At 48.9% G+C, this 12448-nt stretch overlaps 1 protein-coding gene across 3 annotated transcripts in view; it reads left to right on the top strand.

Moving 5' to 3' along the window:
* Positions 1–12448, top strand: part of TTC7B (tetratricopeptide repeat domain 7B) — a 222342-nt gene that overhangs the window by 148823 nt on the left and 61071 nt on the right. For all 3 annotated transcript variants that reach the window (XM_072963592.1, XM_072963591.1, XM_072963593.1), the window contains one exon: positions 7280–7396. In XM_072963592.1, the coding sequence (XP_072819693.1) occupies positions 7280–7396 (117 nt within the window). The remainder of the gene's footprint in view (positions 1–7279; positions 7397–12448) is intronic.

Genomic DNA, 12448 nt, shown 5'->3' with positions numbered 1-12448 from the left:
TTGCCCTTTATGTGGGTGACGATGTGAATGGTGCCCCTGGATGAGTATGCTGACCCTCCCTGGAGATGCTCAGGGAGGGCCTGGACGGGTTATAGCACAGCCACCAGGAGGCCACCCAGGGAATCTCTCCAGAAAGAAGGGAAGCAGTCTGTTCCAGACCACAAGTGGGGCAGCCTTCATTTGTGAGCTTAATGTAAATGGTTGATCAGAATTCCCTCTGAATTTAAGAACAGGATACCCTCAAAATTCTCACTGGGATGAAATAAACACAGGCAGAATTTCCTAAGTGTAGGGGCTATGGGAATGCTTTTCCTCTTAAAGAGGTCTTAAAAAAATCAGACCATTGAAGGTTAGGATGGAGAGTGGTGCTTTTTGAACTCAAATTTGCACACATATCACCTGGGAATCTTGTAACATGACGATTCTGGTCCATTGGTCTAGAGTGGGGGTATTTTCTGCATTTTTCACTTGCTCCCAAGGGAGGCAGAGGTGCCTGGCCTGGCAGCACCGAGCAGCAAAGCATCATAGGCCCTCTCAAGGCCTTCTCCAGCTTCGGGTTAATGGGAAAATTCTATTTTTTCCTAATAGGTCAATGAACAGCATGTCAATACAGCAATTAGGTGAGCCATATGATCAAAGAAATTGTTTATTTCCTGTGTTGTAGCTGAGTAGATAGATCATGCACTCAGGTGACATTTATTGAACGGTCACCATTAGTGAGACCCCGAGCATCATTTGATGTCTAACAGGAGCAGTCATAGGAACTGCCTCCATATCCCAGCCCTTCCAGCGGTTGTCAGAGGAGTCTCAGGAGCTGGAGGCTTCAGCTCGGGGCCTGTGTGGCTGCAGCCCACCTGTCATTGGCTGGGCCTGTGGGACCACGCCAGGCCCGGTAGCTTGCAGGCCTGTCACGACGTGGATTTTCGGTGACGGTGACTCAGCCCTGGATCAGAGGCTGCTTTTTACAGAGAACACCATCTCCTGGGGCTGGACTGCTCTGGGAACCCAGACAGGAGAGCAAGGGCCCCGAGACCAGTAGGCCATCAGAAAGGTTGGCGACAAGGAATTGAGATGGATTTTTTTTTCATGACACCACACTGGAATCTGAAGGCAGCCCGCAGCCCTCTCTGAGGGGCTGGTTGGAGGTCGTTGGTAAGAGAGTCTGCAGAACCAGCAAGGGGCTGCTGCTCAGTCCTTTCAGACTTCGTTCCCAGCTGACTCACTGGCTTCAGATTTCCACCTCTCCTTCTAGTCACCACGTGCTTGGGGCACATCTCTTTTGACTGCTCTCACTGTTCTGATCTGGGGCTGCCAGACCATCTTCTTAATTTAAAATTTCATTTCAACATACCTGCCTCCCTGCCCCCACCCCCACCTCTGCTTGATGCATTATTTCTTTTAATTAAGTGCCTTGTATTATTTCCTTTAATCTGGCAACAGATGCTCACTTCCCGTCAGGTGTCTGGCTGCCAGCACAACTCCAGCTCCCAGGTCAGGCTCCCTGGAAGCGAGAGATGGGCGGTATTGAAGGCCCCCGTGGCCATTGCCCCTCCTGGGCAGATACCACATGCATTCTCTGCACAGCTGTTTTGCATCCCTGCCTACACTCAGCAGATAAACAAAGACAGGTCCCTGGCATGCTGAGCCCAAGAGCACACAAACACAGATCAGCGCTAAATACCAAACGTTCAAGGCTCCCGTGCTTTTCTTTCTGAATCAGCCGCCTTGAATACAGCGTTTACAGATCTGCTAGCTGGAGTTTTGTTTATTAATACCTATGTTTCCTCCTTGACGTGTTTGATGAGCTCATTTTTTACTACTGCCAAGTAAGGTTGGAGGGAATTGCTACCACAGTATTCCTCTAAACTTCTCTGACTTATTTCCATTGAGGGTTCTTCACCAGAAAGCTTTGTGAGGCATATTCAATTTCAGAGTTTAGCAATATCTACCCTTTTAGTTTTATGTCGGTCCCCAGCCTCATATCCCAGACTCCAGACACCATTCCCTGAGCACACCTGCCGTTGCTCAAAATGCTCCATCCACCAAGGTCCCTCCCCTCTGCCTCTCCCACTCTAATTGTGCAGGTCCTACTTCTCCGCTGTCTTCCATGACCCCCAGGCAGATTCTGTCTCCTTCTGTTTGTGCTGCCAAAGAACCCTGTCCATATGCCTGTTTGTGTTCATCACATATCATGTGTATGTAACACTAGACTATGAGCTTTGGGCGGGGGGAAGATACTCTGTCTTATTCCCCTCTGTGGCCTTGGGCATAACAGGCATTTTTTTTTAATGACTGACAAAAAGATGAACAAATTCAATTTCATTATCTGGCACATTGACGTAGAGGTAGTCAGCTGTACAAATATGGGGTGAATAAACAGATAACAAAAAACATTTTTATATATGAGATGAAGAAGAAGATAGACGCTGCCCAAGGTGGGGGGTCATGGGAGATATCCGATGGGGAGATTGTCACAGGTGGAGTGGGAGGGGTGCAGGGGAGAGGACTTCCAGGCAGGCAGAGGGAACACCACGGACTCAGGCAGGGAGATGTGAGGGTCTGTGATGAGCTCGAGGAATCACGTGGAGTCTGGGACTCGTGGGAGTGGGGTCCAGGATAAAGATAAACCAGAGGGATGTGCTGGAGGTGAGTGTCTACTGGTTGGGGGCAGTTTCCAGGGAGTGAGGAGAGTCTTCCTTGGGGTGAGGATTAGACCATCCTCATCCCTGATTAAGTGCCACCCTGATACATTTCCTAAGGTGCCCAGTGAAAAGTCACAATGCCACAGGCTCACAGCTTTACCAGGGGCCATGCGGCTCCTTTCTAAGCTCTGCGCTAAGTCAGTCAGTTGTTATTTCAAGAGTTGTCTTGGGATTCTCAAAAAATTCCAAAAATAGGGTAAAATATCATTTCTATTAGTTTGAGTGAAAAGTAAAATCTTGATTAACTGCCTCCTTCAAATGACTGTAAAGTTTTATATGCACCTGACTTTTGAGTAAAAGAGGCAAGTCACAAAAGGCACAGGCAAAATGATCATTTTTGAAGAACCATGGATGATGGATCCTGGGAACAACGCCCCAGCAGCCCAGACTCCTCTTTTCCGGCAGCTTTCAGGTCCGTGGTCTGTCCCGAAGCCAGAAATCCTGCCTGCTATTCAAGGCAAGGTCTTTTCTGTGGATTGGACTGTGAGTTCTTTGAGGGCAAGGGACCCTATTTCATGCCACTTTTCATTCCACACAGTATCTAACACATACCTTTGCACATTTTAGCATTTTAAGTATTTGGCAGTGGGTTAGAAAATGCTCCGTATCTTCACTAGTGTCAGTAGTGTGGTTAGAATATTTTAAGTCATTCTCTGTTTTTGCCCAGTGCTTTGGAGTCAGATGGGTTTGGGTTTACATTTCTGCTCTGCCAGTGACCAGCAGTGTGAACTCGGGCACATGACTTAGCTCTTAACCTGGCGTGCAGGGGTGCTGTGAGACTCGGTGATCACGTATGTAAAGCGTCTGGCAGCTGCTGCTGTAATTGTTATTATTCCACTCGTCTCGAACGCCGAAGCTTCCTGGTTTATAGCTTATTATTTCACAGTTGAGAGCTCTTGTATTTTCTGGAATTACATTTCCATTTGGGAGTTTTAGAACATTATTTAAGGCTGGCTTCAGTGGGGGGCCGGGGTGGGAGTGCTGTTTGACTTGAATCTTGAAAGATGAGTAGAGGCCTAAAAAGCAGAAATGGATGGAAAAGGCATTCTAGACAGAAGGGCCAGCATGTGCAAAGACCCAGGGGCGTGAAGGAGGGTGACATATGGAGGAAGTTGATGGCAGCTAGAATGGGGGATGTAGCTGGTGGGCAGCCTGAGGCTAAGCATGTGGGCAGGAGCCAGATCTTAAAAGGCACTGTGCAGGATGCTGGGCTCTCAGAGATACAGATCAGTATTTCAGCGAGGTTCCTCTATTTCTTCATTAATTTCCTGTAAGTATTCAATGAATCTCTGAACAAAAAAAAAATTTAATTAGGTTAATGGACTTTGAGCTGGGGTAGGGGATAGGAATGTACCATTTTCCCAGCATGACTTCCTACTGTACTTAGGGAAACATCTTCCTTACTTTCTGGTGGGCCCTGGGTGACGTGGCCGGCAAGTCGTCTCAGCCCGGCTGTACCTTTGCCCTCTCCGTCAGGTTGACAGTTCCACATATTGAAATGCAGTCAGTCAGTGCTGGTTTGTCCCAGGTTTTTTGCCTCAGGGTTTGCTCAGTAGATTGAATCCATAGTCTCTTTGGACATCAACTGCAGCAAATTAACGCTAATCGTTGTCTGTGTACTCTTCACGTCCGGGCTGGTATAACACGCACCCAGCCAGATGTTTTCAAACAGTCATGAAACATGCGAGCAGGGGTTGGCAAACCTGATGACAGATGTCCCTTGTTCTGTTGTCCGCACTGTTCTCTGCCTTACAAACCAGCCGAGGGCTGGGGGAAAAGTGGCAAGGCACACAGTCTCCCTGAGGCCCAGCCTCCACGTCTGCTGCTCCTCTGTCGCACTCAAGGGCGTGTCAGAGTTAGAGGCACCCAGGGCTTTCTGCCCATCGCGATGCACACACGTGACAGCGGCCGAGAGGCTTTGCCCTTCCTCCCCAGCCTGTGTTTTCCAGCCTCCTGCTCTTGCTGGTCCTCCTGCTTCACTTCCAGGTGCCTTTTCCATCATTTGTGCTCAGCAGTTCTATTGTTCTTCCTGTCTGGTTCTCTGCAATCCAGCCCACACCTTTTCAACTCCATATCCCAAGTCAAGTGTTTGAAAGCTGTTATTTCATGTTAATTAGAAGTTCGTTTTCCAGCCAAGAAGCCTTGCACAGAACTGCTCCCCCAGGCTGCAGCTTACAGACGAGCCTGGCATTTTGTACTTTGGGTACAGTAACAGGAACCGTGGATAATTGCTCCCAGAGCTGCACTGCTGCCTGCCGTGCAGGGGGCACCTTCCCACCACCCCCTGGCCTCCTCAGGGCAGCAAGCTGCGAGCCAGGCTAATCCAGGGGACTCGATGTGCCTCCGGTGAACATCCTGGTCCCCGTCGGGTCCCGGTGGGGTTTCCCCTGGCCAAAATTGCTTGGCAATCAGCCCTCACTCATGAGAATCTCTGGCCTCCAGGTAGGTCTCCACCAGGCACTGACAGGTGACCATTTGGCAGCTCCTCCTTCCTTTGTAACACAGCTCCCAGTCGACCCATGTTTGGTGGGAGATTCTGGTGGGAAAGAACTTCCACCACCATCTGGACTCATGAAGACATCAGCCAGAGTAGCTTCCAGCTCCTTAAAACCCCTCAAGGCACCTTGAGTGGCCACCATTCTTAGTAGAGAGGCCTCAGGGGATTTCCACTACTAGAGATTTTTTTTGAGAAGAAGCCAAACCCTGTTCTCACATCTGGCCTCACTCTTTATGCCCACCTGCTGGTAGATCAGGACCCACACCCCTCTCATCCCGGGCCCGTCGCCCCATCATCCCAGGCTTCTGCAGACCCGCTTGAGGAGGCTGCAGCCTGACCCCTCTGGGGGCCCCCAGCACCCACTGCGTTCCGATTTGGAGGGAGTGTTTGGTGCTAACCCATCCCCACCTTGGGTGGTGACAGGGCCACCCTCAGTCCACCTCTCACAGGGGAAAAAAAAGACTTTCCTCCTCCAAAGTGCCTACCTTCGAATGAATAGTGAGGAATTCTCCTCTACGTCTAACTTAAATCACTAGAAGCATATTTCTTTATCTTCTGTGGTTTACAGAGAAAATAGTCAGTGAGCAGATGCTGATTTAAAGCCCACTGACCTCAGAGCACAATTCTAGGCACTGTGGGAGTGAGGCCAGAGAGAGAGAGACGCTGGGGATCTTTTATTGAAGGAGAGTAAACACCACCTACTGAGAAAGGTCCTTACAAAGACAACACTGATACTGTTTCGTAAAGTGCCAGCACAGGCACAGAGAAGACCTTTAAAAAACAGGAGCTCCTCCCTGTCTCTGTCTTCATTTTATTAACACCACCAGCTAATGTGAGCCACACAGAGTAAAGAAGATACAGGTGTGAAAGTGGTTATCGGTGAAGACTTATTTGATGAGGGGGTGGTTAGCTGAATTTAGTTGGAATTAAGGACCAATGTGGATGAGTAGAAGTTAAGATTGAGGACATGGCATATATATTCTTAGAGTTATGAAAAACATATTCATATTGGCCAGTGAATTATATTGGTAGGAGTGGAGGGCCCGGTGGGATACGTGGCCCCGAATGGGACGGTAAAATAGGGGCGGCCAGTGGGCAGAGCGTCTTAAAGGACTTAATAAGGAATGTTGACTTATTATTACAGACAGTAAGGGATCACTGCAGTTTCTTGATCTGGGATTGAAAATGATTTTTAGAGATCTTTATAGTATGGTTTCTTAGAGCCGGGCAAGACCGTCCAGATGGGATCTGGGCTCATGTTGGGGTTTCCATAAGGATAGTTGTGAAGAGCCCAGGGACCAAGAGAGCTGATGTCTAGAGAGATACAGGTAGGCTTTGGGGTGGAGCAACTCTGGGGGGTGGAGAGGGAGAAGGGTCTAAGCTGAGCGCTCGGAAGGTCTGGATGGAACGCGAAGCCATCATGGGTAACAAAAACAGGGAAGAGGTATTTGGTGATGATGGGTGAGCTGCTGAAGTCCTACCCCCTAAATAGCAAGCCTGGAGAAGATCCGCGAGGAGAGGGCCTTAGCCAGAGGCCCCCTTTTTATGTGCTTTCAGGTCAGGCTTTTTGAGGCTGATGAGATGTATTCACCTTCATGTGATGAGGATCATTGTGGAAGGTTATTCGTAGATATTTATGTCAACTGAGTCACATCCCCTGTGTATTTTGTAAGTAAATCGATTCACTTTTGATGAATTTTTGAAGTTTTGCAAATAAATTGGCTTTGTTTTAAAAAGCATGCTCTTAAAAAAACAAAAAATAGAAATAAGTAAAAATAAAAAGCACACTCTTAATAAAAAGCCCTGTGTCCTGAATGAAATTAGCCACTCTGATGCTTTAAACCTGACCACAAATGGTGGTGGTGTGCCTGCGCTGCCTTGGTGGTGAGACTTAATGCAGAGCCGTATCTCGAGCGGGGAGTTCTGGAACCCTTGACCTTGCGGCCACTGCTTCCCTGGGATCCAGCCTTTGGCCACCCCCTTCTGGAACAGGCACAGGGGCTTCTGGCCACTTGGTTTTGTTCTGGCGGGGACTCTGGCTTGAGCTGTGTTCTTTTCTCCCTCTGTCTTCCCGCCACAGACTGCTGTTTTCCAAAGTGAAGTTGGAGTCACTCTGCCGAGGCCCGGATGAGGCGCTCCTCACTTGTAAGCACATGTTACAGATTTGGAAATCCTGCTACAACCTAACCAACCCCAGGTAAGAGGCCAGCGGCGCCTGTTGTGCGTGGGTTTTGCATGACCCCTGCCTCTCGGCCCATCCCTGACCGGCATTTGGCAGGACGAGCTCTTCACGCCTGTGCAACTCCGGGCCCCCGCGAACCACAGGAGCCTCACACGCTCCATTTTTAAGGGGATTTTCTACCAGCGTCTGACGAAACCTCCAAATCGTGGGTTTCTTTAGCTTTGGCTGCCTTGGTGGCCCCCCAGGCTCAATTCCAGTTGGTCTCTATCTGATGTCTCTCACTGGCCATTTATGTAATTCCCTCGACAAGTCTCATCATCTTTCTGGTGATTTATGGAAAGATTAGTCAATTATATATTCCAGATGCAGTTCTCACAGTGATATTTAAAAGACCTGCACAGACAGCAGGCCACAGCCCAGTAAGAAAAGCAGACATCGCTCCTGGCCTGATAAAGTGTAATTTTCAAAAAGTTAAAATCATGACTCAAACAAACATAAAATAAGCACATATCAAAGATTTGATTTACTTCACTAATGAGGGAAGCAGTAAAATGTTAAGACCCATTCAAAGAATTTGGAAAACAGACATGGCGAAATGAATTTGCAAAGAAATACAAAAACAACATCCTGTAGGACAATGAAATGTATTGTTTGGGGAATCTTTTCTGCAAGGTGGAAATCGATTGTATCTCAACCAGACAAAATTTGTAGGTTTTCCACCAGCTAACTCTGCCCCCCAGTGCTGTGAAATGGCCTAGTTGGTGGGAGTCGGTCAAAGGGGCCCACCCGGCAGAGGCAGATAGTCTGGGGAAGGTCCACTAGTCAGCGCCCATCATGACTCTGAAAGACACCGTCCTCAAGTCTTGGGCAGTTTTTCCCAGCATATGCCCGGGTTACCAAGTGTGCCCTGACCTCTGAGGGAAGTGATTTAATGAACAGGGACCTTATGATTCAGGTGAAGTCAAACAATGGCTCATACACTCAGAATATTTTTCAAGTTCACAGCAGGATATAAGGACAGCCCACCTTCTGCTCCTAAACGCGGCAGAGGAGCATAAAAATGTATAACTCATGTGATAAATGTGCACAGGGGTGTGGCTCACCCAGGAGGTAGGCAGGTGAGCTGGTGGTGGGTCTGAGGCTGCTGGCCAGCGAGAAAAGGTGGATGGGGGTTCGGGAGGCTGCAGGGCGGGGTTCCATGTGAGATCTTGTTTTACAAGTTTGTAGTTAAAGAAAATGTTCACAGTCAGGACCCTGGTAAGGGAATGGGTCCTTGGGAGCTGACATTAGATAGACTTGGGAGCCCAGGCCTCATGGGCAGTGCAGCTAGAAGGTGAGGGGACCAGCCAACAACCACCCCTGCAGAGCGGGAGTCACAGAATTAGAAGGCGGGAGATTCCCGTTCCGAAGCAGAGCCCGAGGCACATCACTGGGCCCGCTGCGCCCATCGGCCTCTTGGCGAAGAGATGATCGGGAGACTGGCCCCTCCCCTTTGGGGGGATGTTCTGGAGGTAACGATTATTTTAATTTTTTTAAAGAAAATTCTACTTTCCTAAGTCTGTAGGCAAAAATAGAAAATGTCCGTATTTATGTCCCCCAAAGGCCCCCACTCCCAGCCCCCGGAAGCAGCAGGGCTTGAGGAGCGTCTGTGCCACAGGCCCAGCAATGGGAGCTGCTCCCCAGGCTGGCTGCTTCCGGACTGGAGCACGTTCCTGTGCCTGCACCCTCTTTAGAAATGAGAAGATAAATCCATCAGCTCTCACGTTGCCAATTTTCCCTCAGTTCTCCACACCTCTCCCACCTCCCCACATTTCCTCCCACTTAGCAACCAAGAATATTGAATGTGAGGAGAAAAAAATAGCAGAATTGGAAAGCTTTTTAAAAATACTTAACCAAATGCCTGGGCTGCGTCCATACTTCCTCCGTTTCCTGAAGGATCCTTCAGGGCCAGAGAGGGAGGAACCCTGGCTCCAGGCAGAGTCTGGGTGGGGGTGGGGGGTGGGGGTGGACCCTGCAGAACTGCCCCCTCCAGCTACCCTGCCAGCCTGGGGTGGGGGGTGGCAATCGAGCAGCCCCTTATTAAGGAGCTTCCTGTTTGTTTTTTTAACTTTATTTTCTTGGAGATAAAAATAAACGTTTCTCCTGTAGCCCTCACCATTGTGCAAATTTAGACATCCTCCCCAGTGTGGTCGGGGAGGACGTGACCCTGGCAATCGAATAAAACAGAGAGAGGGGAGGGCTGTGTCTCGACGGGGACAACAAACACACTCCACAGTTCTCCAGATAAGGGCAGCTCTGGGTCCAGCAGCCTCGAGTCGGGTCACATAGGGTTTTAGAAAAGGATGAACAAGTGGGTAAGAAGCATCCCTGCTTAAAAAAAAGAAAAAGAAAAAGAAAACTGATCAGAAAGCATCTTGGCAGGAGGCATTCGGTATCTACCTGGAGAAGGTCCACACCCACCCCCAACAGCCCCATCCGGAGGCTGGAGCCTCCAGAGCAGGGGACAGGGAGGGCAGAGGAAGACATGGGCGGTAACAGGGCCAAACTGAGACTGGACTCGATCCGTGTTCTCTGCGACTCCTCCCTCCGCTTTACTTTGGCTTGAAGGGGAACTACACTCTAAGCAAGTCGCTGAGCCAAGCCTCAGCCCAAAGCATGGTCCACCCGCAGGCTGAGAATGCATCTCCTGCTGTAGGCAAAAGGGTGGGTGGCATTCTCCTGAGTGTACATTTGGCAAAGTGTTTGGCGTTTCAGAAGCCTGGGTTCATTTCCCGAGGTCTACATTTTTGCTTGCATTTGGGATAGAAATCGGCCTCATGTTTTGTCTTCTCTCCTAGTAAAGCACAGGGCTCTCTCAGGTCTTGGCCACTTGAGACAGCATGACTTCTGGCCAGAGCCTCGCCAGAAAGCCCAGCAGCCTCCCTGCACTGCAGCATCTCAGGAAGGCATGGTGCACCTCCTCTGTGCCAGCCCCGTGCTAGGCTGTTCATATGGTATCCTCACCCCGGCCTCAGCCTTGCGGGATAACTACTGCTCTTTCCACTTAAGAACTTGCCCTAGTTTTCCCAATTACACAACTAGTAAGAGCCAGGATTCAAACCCAGGTCTGCCTAACATCAAAGCTCTCTCCACCACCCTCGTTGCATCTCTGAGTTGGCAACCAACTTCTTTCTCTTTATTTTTATTTTTCATTATTAACCACTTCTTACCCCTCTTGTCACCGCCCCTTGGGCCAGCTCCATCATGTAGTCTTATGATTGGAAGAAAATTTTTTCTTCCTAAGTCTCATTTCAATGACATTAATGAATAGCATTTAAAGTTTTTTTTAAAAAGACTATTTCTTTGCTCTAACCTCAGTTGGAAATTGGAAACCCCATTTGATGCTAATATCCACCAGTATTTTGCTGGAGCTTTTCTTTTTACAAAGTGTACTCTGATTCATCTTCAAAGCAGCCCCATAAAATGGGCAAATGTCATGTTATTATCAGACCCATTTTACTGATGAGAAAATTGAGTTCAGGAATGTTGGGAATTTGCCTTGACTGTTGTAATCCAGCTTTACGATGCCTGGGAAACGCTCTGGTTTCCTATCCAAGGCCCCTCTATTACATCCAACATTTATTGTGTACCAGGCACTATCTCAGAGCTGGGAGAGGACAAAGCTGGGACAAGAACTCCAGGGTTCTGACTCCCAGTCCACCACCAGCTTGCCTCCTGTGTCTGATTTCTGTGTATTGGTGACAGAAGAATTCCAAGAGAAGCTTCCAATTTCTAGTATAACTTTAACCATCACTACAATTTACTTAGGATTTTCAGTCCAAATGGGGAACAGAAATTACCTGGATGTGTACATCTACATGTGTGGATCTCTGCAGCTCATGTGCTGTGGATTTGGGGTTCCTTCCAGTTTTCCTCCTATAAACCCTCTACTAACACAAGTCACTGACCAGGAACAGTTTTCCTTTCCTTCCTGCCATCCTCCTGGGGAGGAGGTCCTGGCCCTTAGGGGTGAGGTGCCTGGCCTAGGGGGTGGGGTGGGGGGAGTTGTCCACTGGAGGTACCCAGGCAGACGTGCCCCGGAGGGAGAGACACAGGCCAGAGTGAGAGTCACGGAGACTCGAGGGTCGGCCAGGCTCCTTTTGTCCTTCCACATTCTGTGGGTCACAGCAAAGGCAAATTCTGCACCATATAAAGGAAGAACTAAAAATTGCTTGAAGCACCCAGCAAAATTCTCAGTCACAAAGTCAGAGCGGAAACAACAGCATCTCCATTTTGAACAGTTACTTGTCTCCTGTGTTCTGCAAAAGATGGACTAAGGAGCGTAACCAGATACTGTTTCTCAGCTGGTAGAAGGGACGTCGGTCCTGGGCCCTTAGCAGCGGGTGAGGTGCACAAGTTGAGATTTTGGTTTTAGTTGGGGTTTCTAACATTTGGCGTAGGGGGTCCTTGACTCAGTTTCCCCACACCCACCGCTGCCCCGGAAGGCTAGGAATCAGTCGTGTTCAGAAGTTAGCCAGCCGTGTTAACCCCAGAGGCACGTTTGTAGATATGATACTTACAAGGACACCTGGCACGTCCCTGGAAGTTATAAGTCTTCCGAATGCTCTGTCTACATGACCTCACTTCAGCCTGACACAGGTCTATGTAGGAAGGCAGTCCTTGTCCTCATCTCACAGGGAAGTCACTGAGGCACAGGGAAAGTGGCCTTGCCCAAAGTCACCAACCATTAGGAACAGATGTAGGATAAAAACCCAGACCCCTGGCTGGGTTCCAGGACCCAAATCAACGCACGGCAGCCAACTCTGTGGTCTGAAACTTGGTGAGATGAGCAGCCTGGAGGATTGTAGCTAAAACAAACAAATTCCCCATTCACTTATTCAGATCTGGTCCACTGAAAACCCAGGCAGATCCTTCCTTGGCAATGTCAACACCTCATTGTGGGCCTAGAATCCCTAAGGTGATGAAAAATACAACTGTATTTTGAGATAACATCTCCTGAAAAATTCCTAAATGGGGACCCATTGCAACAGTCAGATAATTAACTCTTTGTAATATTTTGTAGTTTTT

Source organism: Vicugna pacos, chromosome 6 (assembly GCF_048564905.1).
Source record: "Vicugna pacos chromosome 6, VicPac4, whole genome shotgun sequence".
Lineage (NCBI taxonomy): Eukaryota > Metazoa > Chordata > Mammalia > Artiodactyla > Camelidae > Vicugna > Vicugna pacos.
This window is presented reverse-complemented; position numbering and strand designations above follow the sequence as displayed.